The sequence below is a fragment of the Gracilinanus agilis genome, chromosome 2 (genome assembly GCF_016433145.1).
Source record: "Gracilinanus agilis isolate LMUSP501 chromosome 2, AgileGrace, whole genome shotgun sequence".
In the NCBI taxonomy this organism is placed as follows: domain Eukaryota; kingdom Metazoa; phylum Chordata; class Mammalia; order Didelphimorphia; family Didelphidae; genus Gracilinanus; species Gracilinanus agilis.
Window position 1 is genome coordinate 424696450 of NC_058131.1, and position 22734 is coordinate 424719183.

The 22734-nt window shown below is 41.8% G+C and overlaps 1 protein-coding gene across 1 annotated transcript in view; it reads right to left on the minus strand.

The window, feature by feature from the left end:
- Positions 1–22734, minus strand: part of AKT1 (AKT serine/threonine kinase 1) — a 129891-nt gene that overhangs the window by 47927 nt on the left and 59230 nt on the right. Inside the window, exons 2-6 of the mRNA XM_044664650.1 lie at positions 21909–22037; positions 8968–9079; positions 6962–7109; positions 6064–6195; positions 5834–5899 (exon numbers count right to left, since the gene is read on the minus strand). Of these exons, the coding sequence (XP_044520585.1) occupies positions 5834–5899; positions 6064–6195; positions 6962–7109; positions 8968–9079; positions 21909–22037 (587 nt within the window). The remainder of the gene's footprint in view (positions 1–5833; positions 5900–6063; positions 6196–6961; positions 7110–8967; positions 9080–21908; positions 22038–22734) is intronic.

The window sequence follows — 22734 nt, forward strand, 5'->3', positions numbered from 1 at the left end:
ACTCTACTCTAATCTTTGAAGCCACTATCCTCTTAGAAAGGGATTGTACAGAATACATGTATAACCCAGTGGAACTGTTTGTCATCTTTGGGAGGGGGGAGGAAAAAGGGAGGAGGGGAATGATCATGTATCATATAACCATGGAAAATATTCTAAAAAAAAGAAAAGAAATTTTCAAGAAGGAAGGAAGGAAGGAAGGAGAAAGAAAGGGATTGTACAGGGGGCAGTTGGGTGGCTCAGTGGATTGAGAGTCAGATCTAGAGACAGGAGGTCCTGGGTTCAAATCTGACCTCAGACACTTCCTAGCTATGTGACCCTGGGCAAGTCACTTAACCTCATGGCCCTAGCTCTTTCTGCTCTTCTGCCTTGGAACCAATATACAGTATTGAGTCTTGTAAAGTTTAAATTCTTTTGAGAATAATTTCAGGATAAGGATCTTGCCATCTCCCCAGAATCCAGACGACGAACCTGTTTGGTGAAGACACCATGATGATGCCTGAAAAGCCTTCACTGTACCATGAAGACCAAAATTTGAACCTTGGGGTGCAGTTAATTGAATTTATGGGGAGTTGAAATTGAGTTGAATGTATTGTTTTAATTTTACATGTTATGCCAAAAGGGGACTGCCCCCAAATTGGTTTTTTGTCAATGCGGCTAGTTTTATCCATTCGTTCATCTATTTATTTTATTCCACAAATTCCTGGAATTTAGAAGTTGTCTATTTTTACAGGTCCAGCGAAGAAAAAGGGCTAACCTTTTTTTTGCCAGACCTCGGGGGAAATGTTTGTTTTAAATTCCGGGAAGTGCTATTTGGAAGTGTCTAGCAAATTTTCTATGGACATGTGGGGACTATCAAACTACATTTCCCATGGTCCAACGGGTTTCCGGTTTCCGGTTCTTTGGGCATGGGGACGTCTATGTCCCCACGCATAGGACAGTTTAAATGGGAGGAGGGCCGAAAGAAAGGTCTCTTGATCTTTCTGAAGGGCTGACTGACATGTGGAGAAGATGGGCTCCAGCGGTAATTATAAAGATAGGCGCGGTCATATATATTTTACCAACATGGCCATGGTTTTAATTAAACTACTAATTTCTATTACTAAATCAGTCTTTATCATTTTTAAACTTAACAGTCTAAAATATAAGGTAAGGGTTAAAAAAAAAAATTCCCTAAGATTCATGGGGCCTTGTCTTCTGTCCTGCTTCTTCCTTGCCTAAGTTTTGCCTGGCCTTCCCATCTGCTGTTACTGCACATAAACATGAATTCTATGTTTTTGTTTTCTCTCACCCAAATAGAGTGTGAGTTTCTTTGAATGCCCCCAAGGTTTACCCCAGGGCTTAGCACTCAGTAAGTTTTTAACAAATGCTCTTCTATCCCATTCCATTTCATAAACCATTAGTACAATGAAAACAATCACTAGAGGCAGGAGATCTGGGCTTGAGTTCTGGCTAGATCACTCAGAATCAGAACTGAGAAGTATCTTGGGGAACCAGCTAGTTTAATTTCAGCAGTTTATAAAAGGGGAAACTGAGGCCTCTCTAGTAAGGAACATTGAATTAGTGACAGGACCAGGTCCAGAACCCAGGCATCGAGGGCCCCTTCCATCATCAAATATTACTTCCTCTTACAAGCTGAGTAACAATGGACAAATAACTTCTCTTTGTTGAGGTTCAGTTTCCTCATCTGATACTATTTACACTACCTTTCTCACAGGCAAGTGCTTGGTAATTGTAAAGAACTCTATTAAAACACTCTCTGCATCGGCCTCAGACACTTCACAGTTAATCCCAACTGTCCAGCCCTTCCCACTCAGAACTTTAGAATCAACACTTAATATTGATTTGAAGACAGAAGGGAAGGGTTTAAAAAAATACTCGTTATTATCATTAATGTAGGTGAGATCTAGGAATTTTCTAATTAATGATGACTGTAGCCACATCACAGGCTTGTTATGAAGGTTCAATGAGATTACATATAAATATATAAATATTAGATTACATTCAAAAATAGATTAAAAAGTGTGTGTGTAGATTGTTGTGAGGAAGATTAGATTAGGTATTGATTAGGTATTAAGTACATAGCAGGAAGAAGCTGGAGCTGAGAATTCCAGGTTGGAATGAAGGAGCAGGAAGAGGTGACTTGGCTTTGAGAAGAGACTCCATTAGGGGTTAACACAAACTGTGGTTAGCCCTGGGAACACTCAGAGTAAAAGGACATCTTGCATCCTGATTCTCCCTGGGATCCTGTGTGGTGTGGCATCTAGCAAAAGGACAAGATCTACAGAGCCAAGGAAGGAGGAGAAGTTTGAGTTCTGGTGGACAGCGCTTTAAGCAAAACCCTCACTACTTGGTTCCTGAGACAACTTTAGCTCCTGGCATCCAGAGATCATCAGTGGATTGCAGTGAGAATCCCAAAGACACAAAGCCCCTAGCTGTACTCAAGCCTGGCAGGTTCCAGGTCTGAGGCAGAGACTCCATTTATAGCTCCCTAGGCCCTGTTAGTTTAGATCGCTTAGATAAGAGTAGAATAAGTCCTCCCATTGTCCTTTAGATTATAAGTACAGAAATCCCTTTCCCACCTTTTAGTCAAACATAATTAAAGCTAAGTCCCTTTTACCTTGTTAGCCTGTTACTATACTCTGGCCTAGTGGAAGCTGAGTGACAATTAAGATCAACTGCCATTCCTGTGGAAATCCAGTAAACTCTGGTCTCTCCATCCTGGTCCAGTCTCTCATAAATTCCAGAGTGTGTTCCCACAAACCACGTAGTTTATTTATAATATCCCTGGTGACTCCATTACCTTACATATATTTTCCACAATATATATACACACACACACTATACCATATATAAATGTACATATACTATAGCATATAGGAACTCATTTTTATGAGAGGCAACATAGCAAACATAAACAGAATTTTTATTTGGAAATGTCTGACACTAAGTGATCCCTTTTGGGGTTTTCTATGGAAAAAATACTGAAGTAGTCTTTCATTTCCTTCTCCTGCTCATTTGACGGATGAGGAAACTGAGGCAAGCAGGCTTAAGTGACTTGCCCAGGGTCACAAAGCTAATAAATGTTCGAAGCCAGATTTGAACTCCAATCTTCCTGACTATGCACTGTGCCAACTAGCTGTCCTATACCTGTATCTAACTATATACAGTAATAGGTAAATCTAGGCCATGGTTCATTTGAATAATAAATTTTGTGACATGATCCCATGAATTCACACTCAACTATTTGAAGTGATGATAATATAAAATATGGTCACTGGTTCCAGCCCAGTGCAAACTGGAAGAATGAGACCACTTTATAGATTCCATTCCTGGAACTAATCAGGAGGGCACGTAGCCATAAATAAAATCTTTTGGTTGACTTGAATATTCCTTGGCAGCCTCAGCTCGTCCCAAGCCTTTTGCACTCCTGACACCTTTTACTTGGGTCTCTTCCAAGTTTGTGTCAGATTTTCTTTCATCTCCTGTACAGAGCTACTAAAAACCTAAGTCAGTCGTTGAGTTTCCTGGGCATCCACATCTTCTAAGGCAACAGAAAAGTCTTTCTTCTCATCTGAATTCTATATTAATGTCTTCAGATTTTCATAATTGAGGGCTTCTAAGAACCACCAGGACTAATGTTCTTGTTCAGAATTGTAGTCTGGGGATTTCTTACCCAAGCTGTCTGAACACTGTGAAATCTGTTCTCCCCAAATCTAGAATGCATGGTAGAGGATGCCTTCCTACCTCTCGATTATAAATTGTTCTCTAGCCTCTCTTCTAGAGATTCTAATAATGTTACTCCCTACCAAAAATTCCATCATTTCTATTTCAGCAATAAAGTCCATAATCTCAATCTCAATCCCTCTCTCTGTCCCTCTCCTCCTCTTCTCTCCCTACTTCTCTTTTTCTTAAATTCACACACAAATCCCTATATAATGGTCCACTTGGACTCTGATTTAGAATCCTAGAATCTGAAGGTATCTTAGAGATTTCCTGTCATAACCCACACTCAAGCCAGAATCTCCTCTCTAAAGCCATGAATAATGAGAAGGAAAATCATTATCATGTTCAAAACAGTTTTAACTCCAGAATGCATCACCAGCTCCTGATTCCATAGAACTGGTTATAAAACAAAATCCCTGCTCCTCTTGAAAGAAGGGTGGTGGTCTACAAGGCTGAAAAGAGTGCTACCTTGTCAGATATGTGTAAAGGTTGATTTTTCTTAATTATATCTTTTTAGGGGCAGCTAAGTTTCTGAGTGGATAAAAGAGCCAGGTCTGGAGATGGGAGGTCTTGGTTTTAAATCTGACCTCAGACACTTCCTAGCTGTGTGACCCTGAGCAAATCACTTAACCCCCATTGCCTTCTGCCTCAGAACTGGTATATAGTATAGATTCTATCTACATAATATTGATTCTACATGAGTTTATTTTGTACCCTGCAACTTTGCTAAAGTTATTAATTATTACCACTAGTTTTTAGTTGATTTTCTAGGATTCTCTAAGTATTCCATCATATTATCTGCAAAGAATGATAGTTTAGTTTCCTCATTGCCTACTTTGATCCCTTCAATTTTTTTTTCTTCTCTAACTGCTATTGCTAGCATTTCTAGTACAATATATAAATAATAGAGGTGAAAATGGGCATCCTTGCTTCACTCCTGATCTTACTGGGAAGGCTTCTAACTTATTCCCACTGCAGATGATACTTATTGACGGTTTTATTGCTTCTCAAAAATTAATTAATTAAGGGTACTTTTCCATGGTTACATGATTCATGTTCTTTCCTTCCTCTCCTCTCTCCCCACTCTTGTACCTAATGAGCAATTCCACTGGGTTTTACATGTATCATTGTTTCAAAATCTATTTCCATATTATTAATATTTGCACTAGAGTGATCATTTAGAGTCTACATCCCCAATAATATCCCCATTGAACCATGAGAACAAGTAAATGTTTTTCTTCTGCATTTCTACTCCCACAGTTTATTGATGGTTTTAAATAAATACTGCTTATTATTTTGAGGAAAGGCCCTTCTATTCCTAAACTTTCCAGTGTTTTCAATAGGAATGGGTGCCGTATTTTGTCAAAGGATTTTTCTGCATCTATTGAGATAATCATGTAATTTCTGTTAGTTTGGTTGTTGATATGGCCAATTATGCAGATGGGTTTCCTAATATTGAACTAGCTTTGCATTCCTGGTATAAATCCCACTCGGTCATAGTGAATAATCCTTGTGATAGTTTGCTGTAGTCTCTTTACTGCTATTTTATTTAAGATTTTTGCATTGATGTTCATTAAGGAGATTGGTCTGTAGTTTCTTCCTCTGTTTTTGGTCTTCTTGGCTTGGTAATCAGTACCATATTTGTGTCACAAAAAGAATTTGTTAAGACTCCTTCTTTGTTTCTTTTGTCAAATAGTTCATAATATTGATTCTAAGACAGAAGGTAGGGGGGTTAAAAAAGTTAAGGGACAGTGGAATTGCTTGTCAACTCTGTGAGGAGGATGGAAAGTGGGGAGGGAGACAAGAATCATGTAACTATGGGGAGAAAAAATTTAAAAATTTAATTTAATTTTTAAAAAAGTTGGGTGAGGTGTTGGAGATAGAATACCAAAAAATAATAGAACTAGGGGAAAAAAATCAAGAAAGCTTCTTAAAAAAAATTTTTTTTTTAAGTTTTTCAAGTTAAAACCAAAACATCCTAAGCCAATAAAAGAAGAAATGGTGTGGTCCATCACAGGCTCTAAATGGGGGGTACAAGAGGGGTGAGGAGGGGCAACTTGTAAGATGGCTTTGTGATTCCCTAACTCATGACAAGAAATCCAACACTTACTGTCAGGAAGGGGTGCCTTGAGTTCTGCAAGACTCGGTTCTCTGTAAGAGTATGTGCCACTTCATCCTACAAGATAAGATCAAATAACATGGGTATCATTCTTCCACCTTGTGACTCCAAATTTCCCATGGGAACCCCATCCCCTCCTCTCCCCACCCTGCAACCCCAGGACCAAGCAACAGAGGCCACTTCCCTAGGACTGGCCACTTCCAAGCCCAGTTTGGGCTCACCTTGGCTACAATCACTTCCTTCTTGAGGATCTTCATGGCATAGTATCGCCCGGTGGCCTTCTCCTTCACCAGGATCACCTTCCCGAATGTGCCTTTGCCCAGCAGCTTCAGGTATTCAAACTCGTTCATTGTCTGGAAAGGTATTTCAGATGGACCTGGAGTCAGCACTTGGCTAAGCAGGAAGGCACACACTCAGGGGGCTTCTGTTTTAAGATGTAACCGAGTTTCGCCCCACAACTAAAAATATATTTCTAGAGAGACAGCCAGGTGGCAAAGCCACCGTTCCTCCCTTGGAAACCACTCGTGGCACATCAAGGACAAAATGAGGGCCCCTGCTGTCCTTGATACATCCTTCGCAGCCCCAGGCAGACCTTTCTCCAGGAACCAGGCTATTCTGGTAGCCTGGAAACTCTTCTACAGGAGTCCAGGAGCAAGGAGGGATAGAGAGCTTTCTTCAACATGGTTTAGCCAAATATTAAACAAATAAATAATTAACATATTCAATTTTAAAATGACTGGAGATGGGAGGTCCTGGGGTCAAATCTGGCCTCAGACACTTCCTATCCATGTGACTCTGGGCAAGTCATTGCCTAGCCCTTATTTATATTCTTCTGCCTTGGAACCAATATATAATATTGATTTTAAGAGAGAAGGTAAAAACGCTTTTTTTTTTTTAAATGAGGTTGGAGAAGGAAAAAAACAAGAGAGGGGATGGATAAAGACAATCTTCAACAAAGCCATGGTGCTCAAGTCTGCCACCACTGTTGACTTTTCAAAGTCATCCCTGCCTCAAGCCCCTCAGAGGCAACAGTCCCCTAACTATAGGATCAGAGCAGCAGATAGGGCAAGGCTTGGGCAGATACAGGAGCTCCCTCACCCCGAGGGCCCATCCTCTCACCACTTTGTGCTTGGGCTTGGTCGTTGATACCTCCATCTCCTCAGCCCCAGAATTGTCACTGGGAGAGCCTGATTGGATATCCATCAGTTCTTCCTCTTGCTTTTTCAGGCTGTCAGCCACTGTCTGTATGGCTTTGGTCCATTCTTCCCTGTAAAAGGTCATGGAGGATGGGATCAAGCAAGGCTTTCCTCACCCAATGCTCCCAGAGGGCAACAGCTCTCCCAGTCCCAGTTACTGCCCAGGTAAGAAAGGATAACTTCTAGGTGGCTCAGTGGATTGAGAGCCAGACCTGGAGACGAGAGATCCTAGGTTCAAATCTGGCCTCAGAAGCTTCTTAGCTGCCTGACCCTGGGTAAGTCACTTAACCTCCAATGGCTAGCCCTTACCACTCTTCTGCCTTAGCACCAGTACACAGTACTGATTTTAAGAGAGAAGGGAGGGATAGATGGACAGATGGATGGATGGAGGGAAAGAAGGAAGGAAGGAGGTAGGGAAAGAGAGAGGAATAAAGGGAGAGAGGAAGGGAGGGAAAAAGAGAGACAGACAGGCAGAGACAGAGAGAGAGACAGAGAGAGATAGACAGAGGGAGAGAGAGAGGATGCAGCTAATCATGTATTGTCTCTACTTGAACCCTTGACTTCAGCAATATTCATTCATCAATAACAAATCATAGCTAACATTTATGTAGTACTTTAAAGTCCTCAAAACACTTTATATATATATATATATACATACACATATATATATACACACACAGATAGATAGATAGATAGATAGATAGATAGATAGATAGATAGATAGATAGATAGATGATTACATTTGATCTTCACAGTGAATAATTACCTAGTGCTTGCTGAGTGCAAGGCTACTTGTGGGAGCTACTGACAAAAGGGGCCACAATCCCACAACGATGGTAGAATCTCAGAATTAGATTAGATCTCAAAGGTCATCCAGGCCCATCTACACCTACCTAAGCCAAAATCTCCTATAGAACACCTCTAGCAAATAGGTTAATGACTTCCTGCAGTAGGAAACTCACTACCCTAAGATAGCTCACTGCACTTTTAGACAGTTCTAAATACCAAAAACTCTTTTATTTCTATTTACCTGAGGAAATAATAGAGTCCTTGCTTGTGAAAGGCTGAGTTTATCAGCGGAAGAAAGGGCATATATACAGATGAAACTGAAGATAAATCAGAGCATTGTTAAGTAATAGAGTTCTCTGGTAGGGTCTCAAATTTTCCACAAGATGGATTTGTTCTATTTGGATGCTGGAACATAGGGGTTCGGAGCTTGTTGCTGCTGTTGTTTGTCCAAGAGTGATGTACTGATGTGAATTTAAGTGATGTGCAAAGTCGTCAGCTTTGCTCTCTCTTCTAGTTAGGGTCAATGGAAGAGGAAGGGAAGTGGTAGCATGTTTGAATCAGAGGTGTTTGTTTGAACTGGACAGTCAGGAATAGTGCAGAGGGGATTTCTTTCTGATCATGTCACTAGGTAGTAAAGAGCCTATACTGAGAATCAGGTTGTCTGGACTGTAGTCTCAATTCAACTACTTCTTTGCTGTATAACTTCAGCTTAGTCCCTTCTTTCCTCTTGGACTCAATTTCCTCATCATCAAAGGGGCAGCTCTTTGGGGGCTTTTTGGTGGAAAGGGAAATAAGAATTATACTGATAAACTTGCCAAGACATACCAGTTCTAAAGACTATCTACCTAATGAGGAATGTGTTTCTGTAAAATAAGAGGACCAAATTAGAATCAGAATCGGGAAGGCTCTTAGAATTGAGGCCAATGCCATTTTAAAGGAGAGAAAACTGAGGTCCAGGAAAAGGCCATGACTTGCTCAGAGTTATCCAGGGAGTAAAGAATCAAGCTGGTATTAGAACCCAAGCACTCTTGACTCCCAATCTGGAATTGTTTGGAATATACCTCCCTGCTTTCTTTCCCCTCTTCCCCCTTCCATCTGTCTCTGGGAGGGGTTTCTCTATTAAATATGAATGAAACATACCGCTCCTCGGGGGTCTCCACGTGAAACGTTCTCTCAATTACCGTGGTCCACTGCAGGCAGCGGATGATGAATGTATTGGGTTTGGGTCGCTCTGTCTTCATCAGCTGGCATTCTACCATAGTCAAGGAAAAGAAGTCACGGTACGTAAGCAGGTTTAAATAATCATTTGTCTTTATTCCAATCCCTCGAGTGGCTTCGATTCATCAGCCAGGGAATGTTCCTTGTATACTCCTCAGGGAGGCACAGAAACTGTCTGCATGCAGCTTGGGGGGGGGGGCTTAGAAACCAGGGGACATGGGCGAGCAAACATTCTGGGACTTTGGTCCCCTGGGTGGCTCGAAGCAATCGGGGGTCAGGGGAGTAGGCTACTCAAGTTACATAGCAGCAAAGAAAGGGACCCAAGCAGGTCAAGCAGGAGGAAAAGCACTGAATATCTTGTTGGGCCTTAGTTTTAATTTTGGTGAGGAGGGGCAGGCGGCAACTAGATGGCATAATGGAAAGAGTCAGACCTGGGGATGGGAAGTCCTGGGTTCAAATCAGATCTAAGATACCTCCTAGCTGTGTGATCTTAAACAAGTCACTTAACCTTCATTCCCTAGATCTTACTGTTCTTCTGCCTTGGAATTAATACTTAGTACCAATTCTAAGACAAAAGATAGGGTGGTTTCTCCCCCCCCCAAAGGTAAGCTTTTTTTTTTTTAATTAAAAGATGGTATTTTTTAACTTGGTCCCTAACTATCTGGTGATCTTGAGCAAATCCTTCCCTTCTCTGAGACCTAGTTGATTAGAGGATCAAAAAGAAGGATGATGTCCTTTTAGCACTAAATCCTCTAATGAGACCTAAGACTCACACTGAATCCTGACAGTTACACCTGCTCTCAGTCAGAAATCATCTCTACCTATGGTGAGGGACATTTATAGTCATTTTGGAGATTTTACCCCAAAAGAACATTGGAAAACCAAAGACAGATGCACCTGCTGGCAAGGCAGAATAGGGAAAACACTGGGATTTGGAATCAAGAGACCCTGAACTGATCCTCACCGTCTTGTGACCCTGAGTAAGTCACTTAACCTACATGAACCTCAGTTTCCTCTTCTGTCAATGTGTATACTCCCAGTTGCCATGAGGTCAGTTTATATACGAATTGAAACACTGGTCCTTCTAGGTATGAAGACCTGGATTCTACCCCATTTCTGCATGTCCCCAACCCTTCTAATAACTACATACATGTGTGAATTTGTTGGCATACATAGGAACCCTGAATATGTATTTATACATATGTATAGCTTGGAACAAACAGAATAGATGAGAGGCAGCAGGAAGGAAATGTCAGTGGAAAGAATTTTGGATTTTGGGGAGCTAGGTGACACTGGAAAGAGAACCAAGCCTAGAGTAGGGGAGATCAAATCTGGCCTCAAACTCTTCCTAGTTATGTGATCCTGGGCAAGTCACTTAAACCTGTTTGCCTGGTCCTTGCTTTTCTGCTTTCTGTTAGTAGGACAGGAGAGGGAGGGAGGGAGGAAGGGAGGAAGAGAGGAAGGGAAGAAGGGAGGAAGGGAGGAAGGGAGGAAGGGAGGAAGGGAGGAAGGGAGGAAGGGAGGAAGGAAGGGAGGAAGGAAGGAAGGAAGGAAGGAAGGAAGGAAGGAAGGAAGGAAGGAAGGAAGGAAGGAAGGAAGGAAGGAAGGAAGGAAGGGAAAGTATGGAAGGAGGAACGGTGGGTACTGGGTTTAGAATCAAAAATTTCAGATTTGAATTTTGGCTCTGCCCATTATTGTTTGCGTGATTATAGTCAAGTCAGTTCTCCCTCACCTTTGCTATTCTCTATGCCTGAAATTCTCTTCTTCAGCTACTAAATTCCTACGTGTCTTCTCCAAGAAACCTTTGTCCAGTCCTCAAATCATCAGCAATCTTCCTCTTCCCACACTCTCACACAGCACTTGGCCTATATCTCTATACCATACATGTAATTCTATTAAATCATCAGTTCCATAAGGGCAAGGCCCATGTCCCACTGAAAATTTGCATTTCCCTTAGCTCCCACCCCAGGAATCTGATGGATAATAGAAGCTTCAAGTTAGAAACAATCTAGTCCAGCCTGCCTGTAACTGAACAAGAATCCATAACATATCTGTTGAACTGAATCCAACAGGGACTTAGAGCATCCATACTTACCTGAAAGGCCAGGTCTGCTTTCACTTCAATTCAATCCAAACCCTTAACATTTGTAATCCCCTACTAGATGCCACATAGTGGGCCTGATAAATTCTAAAAGACTCCAGAAATATGGGCAGTGGTGGCTACTCTGGGACATCTTGGCCCTCTACGCACTGGAAGGGGCAGAGGTCACAGGGATTGGGGGTGGAGGGTGTCTCTAATAACCACATACAAAAGAACCTAGAAGGAATCTGAGAACCAAGGTGTTCCCCACCTGCTCCAACTTCTATAAAGACTTACCTATTACATGATGTCCAAGAAAGAAGGGGGGGGGGAGTTTCTGGAAAAAAATGTGAAATGCCAAGACTTTTTTAACATACACTCCCTTCACAGGATCAGGAGGGAAACTCTTGAGGACTCAGGACGGGGGCCCTGCCTGGGGAATCCAGGCTGTCTGCAGAGAATGTCTGGAATTCCATCTGAAGCACTAGCAACCAGGCAGGTTAGAGGCTTTTCAGGGCATGGGAACTGACCTTCCAGAGGGGCCCTCGAGGGTCAGGGGCACACATTAGATACTGAACAATCCCCGTAGTGAAACCTCAGCTCCTTGGTTGCCCTTCAGAGCTTGTCTGGCTCCCCAGTCCAAGCAGCTGTCTTAGAGCTCATAGAAAAACCAGTAAATTGACTCACAGATGAACTGAGAACTCCCTGGCCATAGTAGAACCAACCTGGGCTGCAGACAAGATTCACAAGCTCACTCTAATGCCCACCCTGGCCCCCCAGAAGCAAGGAAGAGAGGAGGGAGGATATCACAAGGACTGACTCAATTTCTGCAGTTACCAAGCACACTCATCAAAACTGTGCATGGTTATGGCCATTATGGCCACCCATCCCAAACCCAAGAGACTATCCTTCTAGCAATCAAATCCTACCCATCAGTTCAAGCTACCTTCTGGTGGCCCCCTCCTCCAAGACACCACTTTTAACCACTATAGCAAACACCCTGCTTCCATTTCCTAAGAACCCTGTTGTTCCACGAAATCTTCAAACCTTTTAGCTTAGTAGAACTCATTTTCTATATTCCCTCCCTGCCGTCAGCACTGGGCATGGAGAAGACGTGCCTTATCCAACATTTACTGTGTGCCTGCTACAGGCTTGGCCTTTCAGCAGCTGAGACAAAACACGGAACCTAGCTAAGTCAGCCCCCACAAGCTCACAAGTTGGTTGGGGAAGTGTGTCTGAGAGAAAAACAAAAGATAACACCATGGAACAACAGTCTACGATAGGTAGGAGCTCAAGGCATAAGGATCAAGATGAGAGGCATGGGAGCTCTCAGGAAGAAGAGGACCCTGTGCACCACCTGAGTCTGGGAAGGGCTGGAAGAGGAGGCAGGATTGAAACAGAGCCTTAGAAGAAGGGGGAGATTGAGACTAAGAGGAAGATCCCCCAAGTTGTTCCTGAGTGTTTGCAAGCTCATCTTCCCCTGTACTCAGAATGGGAGTGGAGTGAGCCTAACCGCAGTGCCAAGAGTGTCCAGGTCACACAGACAGAGACTAAAGGAGAAAGTTCTTAGCTCTGGAGCCCAGAGACAAATGAAATGGGTTCTTCTGTCAGTTAAAAATTTCTGGGCAGACCAATGGCAGGATTGAAAAAACAGCATTCAGGGGTGGAAGGGACCTTAAAAATCAAGTGTAAAAAAATTATGGAGGTAGCTAAGTAGCTTAGAGGATGGAGAGCTAGACCTCAGAGGTCCTGGGTTCAAATCAGGCTTCAGACACTTCCTAGCTGTGTGACCCTGGGCAAATAAACTAATCCCAACCACTTATCCCTTACCCCTCTTCTGCCTTGGAACTGATACTTAATATAGATTCGAAGACAAAAGGTGGTTTTTAAAAAAATTCTTATTAACTGATGTACTTTCAATCTCAATCAATCTCTCTCTCTCTCTCTCTCTCTCTCTCTCTCTCTCTCTCTCTCTCCCTCTCCCTCCAAACTTAAAAAAAAAAAAAAAGTCATTGAGTCTAACTCTCCTGTCTCAAAAGTCTTCAAACTTATCTCTCTGCCTCAAGCCTTTCCCCAAACCCTTCTCCTAGCTATCCTCCGGGAACCTGACACTCAGACCAGCCACGTCACTCTCAAACATATCATACATCTTCCTATTGTCTCCTAGCTTCAACACATCTTCGACTGATACTAAAAAAGCCCTCCATCATATAACTCCTATCCATCTTTTCAGTCTTATTTACCATTAGTCCCACATACACGTTTCCTATCTCTGCCTAACTGACTTGCTTGTAGTTTACTGTACAGGATGCCCCCCCAACAGCTGCACACAGGTGATCCTTTAGGAGTTGGGGCTCACACTTAGGGCTCTTGCCTCAGGCCAATGCTCCCCATCTTCTGTGTCCTGGCTATCTCTATAAAAAGTACTTGGCCCATGTCCCCTGGATCCTTACAATATTTCAGTGAAGCAGGGAATCTAAGTATGATTTTATCCCCATTTCACACGAAAGAAAGAGGAGGCTCAGGAAGGTGGACCGATTGGTCAAGGTCACACAGCTAATTAGTAGCAGGGCTAGCAGCACCTGGCTCTCTTTCCACTATAATATCACACCAATTAATTCTCTTGCATCCATCAAGTCTGGGGGGACAGGGGAGGAGATCAGAAGCAGAAGGAGAAAGGAGAGGAGAGGAGAGAGAGAAAGAGGGGAAGGAAGAGAGGGAGGTGGGAAGAGAGGAGAAGAAAGAAGGGGAGGAAAGAGACCGACAGAGACAGAGAGGGAGAGAGATGAGGGGGGAGGGAGAGAGAGACAGTAGGAGGAAGAGAGAGAGAGAGGGAGGGAGGGAAGGAGGAAGAAAGAGACAGAAACAGAGAGAGAGGGAGATGGAGGAGGGGGGATAGAAGAATCTAATAATTCTCTTCCTTAGTTATTTGCACGGATACCTCTCCAACTGCTAACTCAATGGTCTGTCCATACACAGCAAAATGAATAATAGAGATTTGTCATTTAATAACCACTATCATTCAACCATGTCAGGGGGAAGGTTTCTGTTTGGTGAACAATATGCCCCCTAATTGCTCAGCTCAGTAATTAACCAACAAGACATCCAAAAGCAGTGCCTTCTCTCTGTTTTAGAACAAGTTCCAATCTGGGAAGTACAAATGAGCCTCTCTGGGCACATGGGGTGGGAGAGCAGGGCAGATAGGACACCCCACACACACACACACCGCCCCAGCTAGAAGCCAGAAAACCTGGTTCCTATCTTGGTTTGGCCACAAAATTTCCCTTAGGTGACTCAGGACACATCCCTTATCCTTTGGGAGCCTCAGCTCCATTTATAAAATGGAGACAGCAACAACACACTAACAGAATGTCACATCTGGAAGGAACCTTAGGAACTTTCTAGACCAATCCCCTTATTTCACAGAGGAGAAAAATTAAGCCCCCACCCCCAACCTCAAAAAGGGATAATATATGGATTCTACCTTCTTGAGACAGAGGTGACAGTGGTGTACAGACAATTTCATTCAAAGACATAGAAGACATGGCTCTTCTACTTACTAATAAGCTTCGTGATCTTGGGACAAGTCATTCAACCTCTGTGTTCACATTCATAGAATGGAAATGATAATAAATAACTACCTTATAAGTATTTTCCGTCAGAATCAAATGATAAGATAATACAAATCATGTTCTAAACTTTAAAGCCCCAAATAAATATCAACTGTCAAAATGATCATTATTAAGGGCAGCTAGATAACACAGTGTATAAAGAGCCAGATCTGGAGTCAGAAGGACCTGGTTCAAATCTGATTAACAGTGTAATGCTGGGCAAGTCACTTAACCTAGATTGCCTACCCTTACCACTCTCTTCTGCCTTGGAATTGCTACTTAGGATTAATTCTAAGATAGAAGGTAAAAGGTTTTTTTAGGGAAGATTATTATTATTCTGGAAAAAATTTCCCACAGATATAAAGAATATCTTTATATATTTTTTTAATTTTAAATAGAGTTTTAACATTTTTTCCAAGGTTACATGATTCTTTTTGTCTCCCTCCCCTCTTCCCTCCCCCTTTGAAGTTGACAAGCAGTTTCACTGGGTTAAATAATATATCATATCATATCATATCATATCATATCAATATATATATAAATAAATATAAATAAATGAGTAAATAAAACACACACACACACACACATACACACAATCACTCAAAATAAGGGAGATCTTTAAAATCTGTTTCTGGAAAGAATGTTTACTCCAAAGATGCCCTACTTACTTCTTGTCTCTCTCACCCATTAGAATGTGAATTCCTTGAGTGCAGGGACTATTTTTGTCCTTCTTTATATCCTGGGTGAGGTCAACTATGTAAAGAAGAGGATTGTAAAAGTGAAATTGTATAAATCTTAGAAGAAAATGTAAGTTTTGTAATCTATAATGTAAAGTTTAAATTCTTTTGAGAATAATTTCAGGATAAGGATCTTGCCATCTCCCCAAAATCCAGACGACGAACTTGTTTGGTGAGGACACATGAAGATGTCTGAAAAGCCTTCACTGTACCATGAAGACCAAACTTTGAACTTTGGGGTGCAGTTGATTGAACTATGGGGAGTTGAAATTGAGTTGTATGTATTGTTTTAATTGTACACTGTTATGCCAGTGAGGGACAGCCCCAAATTGGTTTTTGTCAATGCGGCTAATTTTAACCATTTGTTCATCTATTTCTTTTATCCCCAAATTCCTGAAAAATTTAGAAGTTGTTATTTTTACAGGTCCAGCAAAGAAAAAAGGACTAACCTTTTTTTTTGCCGGACCTCACGGGGAATTGTAAAAGTGAAATTTGGGAAAATGCCATCTAAAAAGTGTATATATTTCTATGGACAAGGGAAATGTATCAAAACTACATTTCCCGTGATCCAACATGGTCCAACTGGTTTCCGTTTCCGGGTCTTTGGGCTTGGGGAGGCCTACGTCTTGACGCAGGGAAGAGCTTAAATCTCCTGGGTTAGGAGGGAGTGGGCTCTTTGCCAGTAGGCTCTTGGCCAGCAGACAGGAGACAGTAATGGAGGCGGCAGTTTTGAATGCTTACAAGCACGTGGTCTGATAACTTTATCTATAAACAAGGCTTTAATTAAATTACTAATATTTATATTTATACCAGCCTTTATTATTTTTCATATTTATAGGATAGAGCACTGGGCCTGGAGTCAGGAAAACCTGAGTTCAAATCCAGCCTCAGACACTTACTAGCAGCTGTGTAATCCTGGGCAAGTAACTTAACTCTGTTTGTCTCCATTTCTTCATCTGAAAAAATGAAAAGCAAATGGCAAACCACTCCAGTTTCTTTGCTGAGAAAACCCCAAATGGGATTACAAAGAGTGGGACATGACTGATATTTGACTGAACAATAACAAATATCCCAGATGCTGAACATAGTGTCTGCCAACTAATAAATTGTTTAATAATAAATGCTTGTTGACTGACTAACAGACTAGGGGCAGCAGACACCTAATTTATATTAGGAGTGCTGTACTGTGCACCCAACTTCTAAGGAAAATAGGGATTAGGCTAAGACTGCAGCATGAGGGAACAAGGACTAGCCTTGTTGACAACTAGACTCCTAGAGTTTATTATTCACAAATGAGACCATAGAGTCTTTTCTTCCTTCTCCAAACCTTTCTAAGTATCTCACGGGGGATATCAGAAACAAAGACAGGCAGACAGATGTAATGACATCTCGCAAATGGTCCCTCCAGTTCCTAAATGCCTCCTCCTTCTCCTTCTCTCTCTTCCTCATTCACAGGCTGAAGGCTTATGACCCTGAGTTTTGCCTCTCCCTCCCTCCCACTCTCCTCTTGCTCCTTCCTTTGTCTATTGCTGTTGTTCATTCATGTCCAACTCTTCGTGGCTCTATTTGGGGTTTTTTTTGGCAAAGATACTGGAATGGTTTGCCATTTCCTTCTCAAGTTCATTTTTCAGAAGAGGAAACTGAGGCAAAGAGAGTGAAGTGGCTTGTCCATTAGAATGTAAAATTCCTTGAGGGGAGGAACTGGTTTTGTCCTTCTTTATATCCTGAGTGAAGCCAACTAGTCAGGAAAATCTGAGTTCAAATACAGCTTAGTAAGTATCACAGCTAATAAATATCTGAGGCCATATTTTTTTTTTTTGCTTTTTTTTAAATATATTTTTAAATCCTTAACTTCTGTGTATTAGTTCCTTGGTGGAAGAGTGGTAAGGGTAGGCAATGGGGGTCAAGTGACTTGCCCAGGGTCACACAGCTGGGAAGTGTCTGAGGCCAGATTTGAACCTAGGACCTCCCGTCTCTAGGCCTGGCTCTCAATCCACTGAGCTACCCAGCTGCCCCCTCTGAGGCCATATTTGAACTCAGGAAGATGACTCTTTCCAACTACAGGTCCAACACTCTATCCACTATGCACCACCTGGCTACTCTTTTCTGTGTCTGTACTAATGCTTAGATTAGATTTTTCTCCTGCCACCTCCCACTTCCTGTTTCTTCTCTGTTGGAATTTCTCCCTTCCTTTTTAGGCTCAGTTTAGGTGTCATCTCCTCCAGGAAGTCTTCGCTGAACTCCAACTCCCAAGAGAGCACTCTTCCTCCTCCAATTCCTCACCCACAGCTTTGGGCCTGGATTTCTGACCCTATCACATTCACTTCTCACCATATTTACTTAGGCACATGTTAAAATCCCTGATTTGGCTCATTTTTTCCTCCTCTTCCCAAAGCATGCTGTCTTGTACATAATAATCACTCAACAAAGGCTTGTTGAACTGGAAGACAGTTCTCTCCCACTTGGGTGAAGAGTCAAGTTTCTGTCATTCACCAAAAACTTAAAGGTTACCCTCCACCTCAATTTCCTCACTGGACAAACAGATTATTCTCTTGATTTAGAAACTGTAACTTGGACAAAAAGGTAGTAGCATTTTATTCTTTCTCTTTTTTTAAATTAAGGCTTTTATTTTCTGTCTTAGAATTGATAATAAGTATTTGTTACAAGGCACAAGAGCTGTAAGAACTAAGCAAGGGGGATTAAGTGACTTGCCCAGGGTCACACAGCTAGGAAGTGTCTGAGGCCATATTTGAACCTAGAACCTCCCATCTCTAGGCCTGGCTCTCAATCCATTGACCCAACTAGCTGACCCCTTCAGTTCATTTTCCAGCTGAGAAAACTAAGGGAAGCAAGGCTATGTGGCTTGTCCAGAGTCACACAACTAGTGTCTAAGATAGGATTTGAACAGAGGTCTTCTTTACTTCAAACCCTACACATTGCCACCTAGCCGCTCTATTTTATTACTTTGTAATAAATGAGTAAAAGTACATTTTATTATCCTTTGCTGTTATCTTACATTAATAAACAGATTTTTAAAACCTTAAAAAAAAGACTGATCCATAATACTCAAAGCTTCCTTAAAAAACTATTTTCTAAGGGGTAGCTGGGTGGTTCAGTGGGTTAAGCAGATCACTTAATCCCAATTGCCTAGCCCTTCCCACTCTCTGTCTTGGAACTAATATTTAGTACTGATTCCAAGATGAAAGGAAAGGGTTTATATATATATATATATATATATATATGTATGTATATATTTCCTATTATTTGCTGCCATCCTAAGTGAGCCTCATCTGCCCAGAATAGAAGCTTCCTATAGGCAAGATCCAAGGCTACTCTCTCCATTCTCCCCTAGACTGAGAGTTCCCTGAAAGCAGTGCCCAGAGCTATTTCTCCAGTGTTTCCACTCATATTATGTGCTCACTTCAAATTCTCTTTTTTATAGGTGGGGAAAGTGAGGCCCAGAGAGGGGAATGGATTTGCCCAGTTCTCCTGACTTAAAGTTGGGGACTCTTCCTACTATACTACCAAACATTTGTATATGGCCAAGAACAAGAGTCTGGAAAAGACAGTGGGGTACCCAACCCAGCCAAGTGACAAGGTATGTGGAGAAGTGACTGTGGGTCCTTTCTCCCCTTCCTGCCCTGAGCCAGCTCAGCAGAGGCTGCTGCCAGGGCCTCTTTCCAATTCTGCTCTCTCCTTCACCGCACAGACACTTCTAGCCAGGGTTGCCAGGGCCAGTGCTGGGGGCGCTGGAGCTGAAGGATCTGCCAAACCACAGAACACACCAAGGAGGGCACTCTGAGTCTTCCTATTTCTTCTCTTAGCACAACCCTGGGGGGGAGCAGAGGGAAGCCTGAAAAACCAGGTTCTAAAACCCTGCCAAATTCAGCTGGAAAACCTAGGCTGCCAACAGAAACCTGTGGCAGGAACAGATTGATCCTCCACCTTCCTGAAGGCCCACAACCTCCATACACATGAACACGTACTTTTCTCTGATGGGCACCCAAACTTCCCCAAGGACTCTACGAGCCACTTACTGTGACGAATCATGATTAGCAGAAGAAAAAAAGGGGTGAGACAAAAAATACATAGGCAATTTTTAAAAAATCTTCACATACTCCAACCTCAGATTATCCAAAAATTGTTTCCATGAGATTTTAAATTCAGAACCCCTCAGGTACCTGCCCACTAACCCGGCTTGCTGGTAACATCTCCAAATATATCACAGTGGTAGAGACAGAGATGACCTCCAAAAACAAGTGGGGAAAATAAATTTTAATTTAGTTAAAAGAGTGGCTATCTATTGCTGGGCTTGTACCCCAAAGAGATAATAAGGAAAAAGACTTATACAAAAATATTTATAGCCATGCTCTTTGTGGTGGCAAAATTTTGGAAAATGAGGGGATGCCCTTCAATTGGGGAATGACTGAACAAATTGTGGTACCTGTTGGTGATGGAATACTGTTGTGCTGAAAGGAATAATGAACTGGAGGAATTCCATGTGAACTGGAAAGACCTCCAGGAATTGATGCAGAGTGAAAGGAGGATGTTGTACACAGAGACTGACACATTGTGGCACAAACGTAATGGACTTCCCTACTAGTAGCAGTGTAATGACCTATGACAATTCTGAGGAACTCATGAGAAAGAACGCTATTCACATCCAGAGAAAGAACTGTGGAAGTAGAAACACAGAAGAAAAACATTTGCTTGATCACATGGTTCGGTGGGGATATGATTGAGGATGTAGACTCTAAATGATCACTCTAATGCAAATATTAATAATATGGAAATAGGTCTTGATCAATGATACACCTAAAACCCAGCTGAATTGCTCGTTGACTATGGGAGGGGGCAAAGAGGAGGGGAGGGAAAGAATATGAATCCTGTAACCATGGGAAAATACTTTAAACAAATTAATTAAATAAAATTTAAAAAGAGAAAATATTGGAAACTTTTTACATATAATTGGGAGGGAAACTAAATTAAATAAAAATATATAAAAGCATAAAAAAAAAAGAGTGGCCATCCAGTATTAAGACATGCTTCCAGGAAAAGTAATCAAGTCTGCCATGGGAAGAACAAAGAAATGGGCCCTCGAAAGGTCACTCTGGGACAACATTGGTCATCTTTTAGATGATTAGACATCTTCTAGAGCACTCAAGGGTACCCAGGGGGACCAGGGTGCTCCTAAGTTATGTTCCCTGTGTACTCTGTCCCTAAAGACTGCCATTTGTTTCACTTAAGACCTAGTCCTACATGGTAGAGGGATGTAGGCTACATTGAGTTCAAAAGTCATAAATTTAGAAATGAAGAGTTCATCTATTCATAGTATCCATAACTTAGAAATGGAAGGAATTTTTATTTATTTATTCATTTAATTTAGAATATTTTCCCTTGGTTACATGATTCATGTTCTTTCCCTCCCCTCCCATAGTCAATGAGCAATTCAACTGGGTTTTAGGTGTATCATCAATCAAGATCTATTTCCATAATATTAATGTTTGTAATAGAGTGATTGCTGAGAGTCTACTTCCCCAGTCATATCCCCATCAAACCATGTGATCAAACAGTTGTTTTTCTTCTATATTTCTACTCCCACAGTTCTTTCTCTGGATGTGGATAGCGTTCTTTCTCATAAGTTCCTCAGAATTGTCATGGATCATTGCATTGCTGCTAGTAGGGAAGTCCATTACGTTTGATTGTGCCACAATGTGTCAGTCTCTGTGTACAATGTTCTCTTGGTTCTCCTTTTGCTCTGCATCAATTCCTGGAGGTCTTTCCAGTTCACATGGAATTCCTCCAGTTCATTATTTCTTTCAACACAATAATTAAAGGTACCACAATTTGTTCGGCCATTCCCCAATCGAAGAGCATCCCCTCATTTTCCAATTTTTTGCTACCACAAAGAGCATGGCTATAAATATTTTTGTACAAGTCTTTTTCCTTATTATCTCTTTGGGATACAAACCCAGCAGTGGTATGGCTGGATCAAAGGGCAGGCAGTCTTTTATCGCCCTTTGGGCATAATTCCAAATTGGGAAGGAATTTTTTTTAAACCCTTTTCTTATCTTGGAATTGATACTAAGTATTGGTTCCAAGGTAGAAGAACAGTAAAAACTAGGCAATTGAGGCTAAGTGACCTGCCCAAAGTTATATCTTTAAAAAGTATCTCAATCTAGACTTGAATCCAAGACCTCCTGTCTCTAGGCCTGGCTCTCAATTTAGTGAGCCACCTAGCTGCCCCAGAAAGGGAAGGAATCTTAGAGGTCATTTACTCCAACTCCCTCATTCTGCAGAGGCTCAAAGAGACAAAGGGATTAAATGATATACCCAAGATCATGCAGATCAGGCATGCCCAACTGTAGAAAATGCCTTCAAAAGAAATAGTGAGTGTACAAGGGTCAGTTTATCAGAATCAAGAGAACTACTTACGTGCAACTGAGAAGTTGTTGAGGGGTGACTCCCGCTGGTCCACATCCTGTGGCCGTTCCTTGTAGCCAATGAAGGTCCCATCACTCTTTAGCAAGAAGTAGCGTGGCCGCCATGTTTTGATGTATTCTCCTAAAAGCAAAGACAGAGGGAGGAGGTTGTTAAGACCTGTTGTCTTAAGTGTTTTGTTTTCTGCTCAATCTTGAACTCTGAGGAGCTAAATAAATTGCATTCTTTCAGTAGTTTAAAGTACTAATGGATAGCACTTAGTCACAAAGACCCAGAATGGGAATAGGCTTAACATACTATGGTCAGCTTTATAGTTTATCTTATATAATCTAGTACTAAGAAGAGAGTGTGGCTCTTGAGCTGACTGACTGGATTTCAAATTAGGTGATTGTGACAGGATGAGTCCCTCTGGGTGGGAACCTGGAAAACTGTTCCTGCCAATGTGTATCCTGGCTAAGTGTGTGCCTGTAAACCAGCAAAAGGATTTTTGTTTTGTTTTTATCCTGTGCCTCGCTGGTTCAATGTCCTCAGGTTCTGTACTTCCGTCTGGAATCAGCTTGTATGTGGCTTCTTAAGAACCCAACATTTGATGACTGCCTCAGACCAACTAGCCCCATGGTGGGGCTAATGACCTCCAGGGTTCTTCAGTGACAGTACAGGCACATCCTAGTCCAATAGATTTAAAACTGGGATGTTAGGATTCAGCGGGGGATCTTAGAAGCCATCTAGTTCACTAATTGTCTTATTTTAAAGCTGGGTAAGCTGAGGCCCAGAGGGCAAAAAGGACTCACTCCAGGGGATTCACACTCAGCTCTTCCAA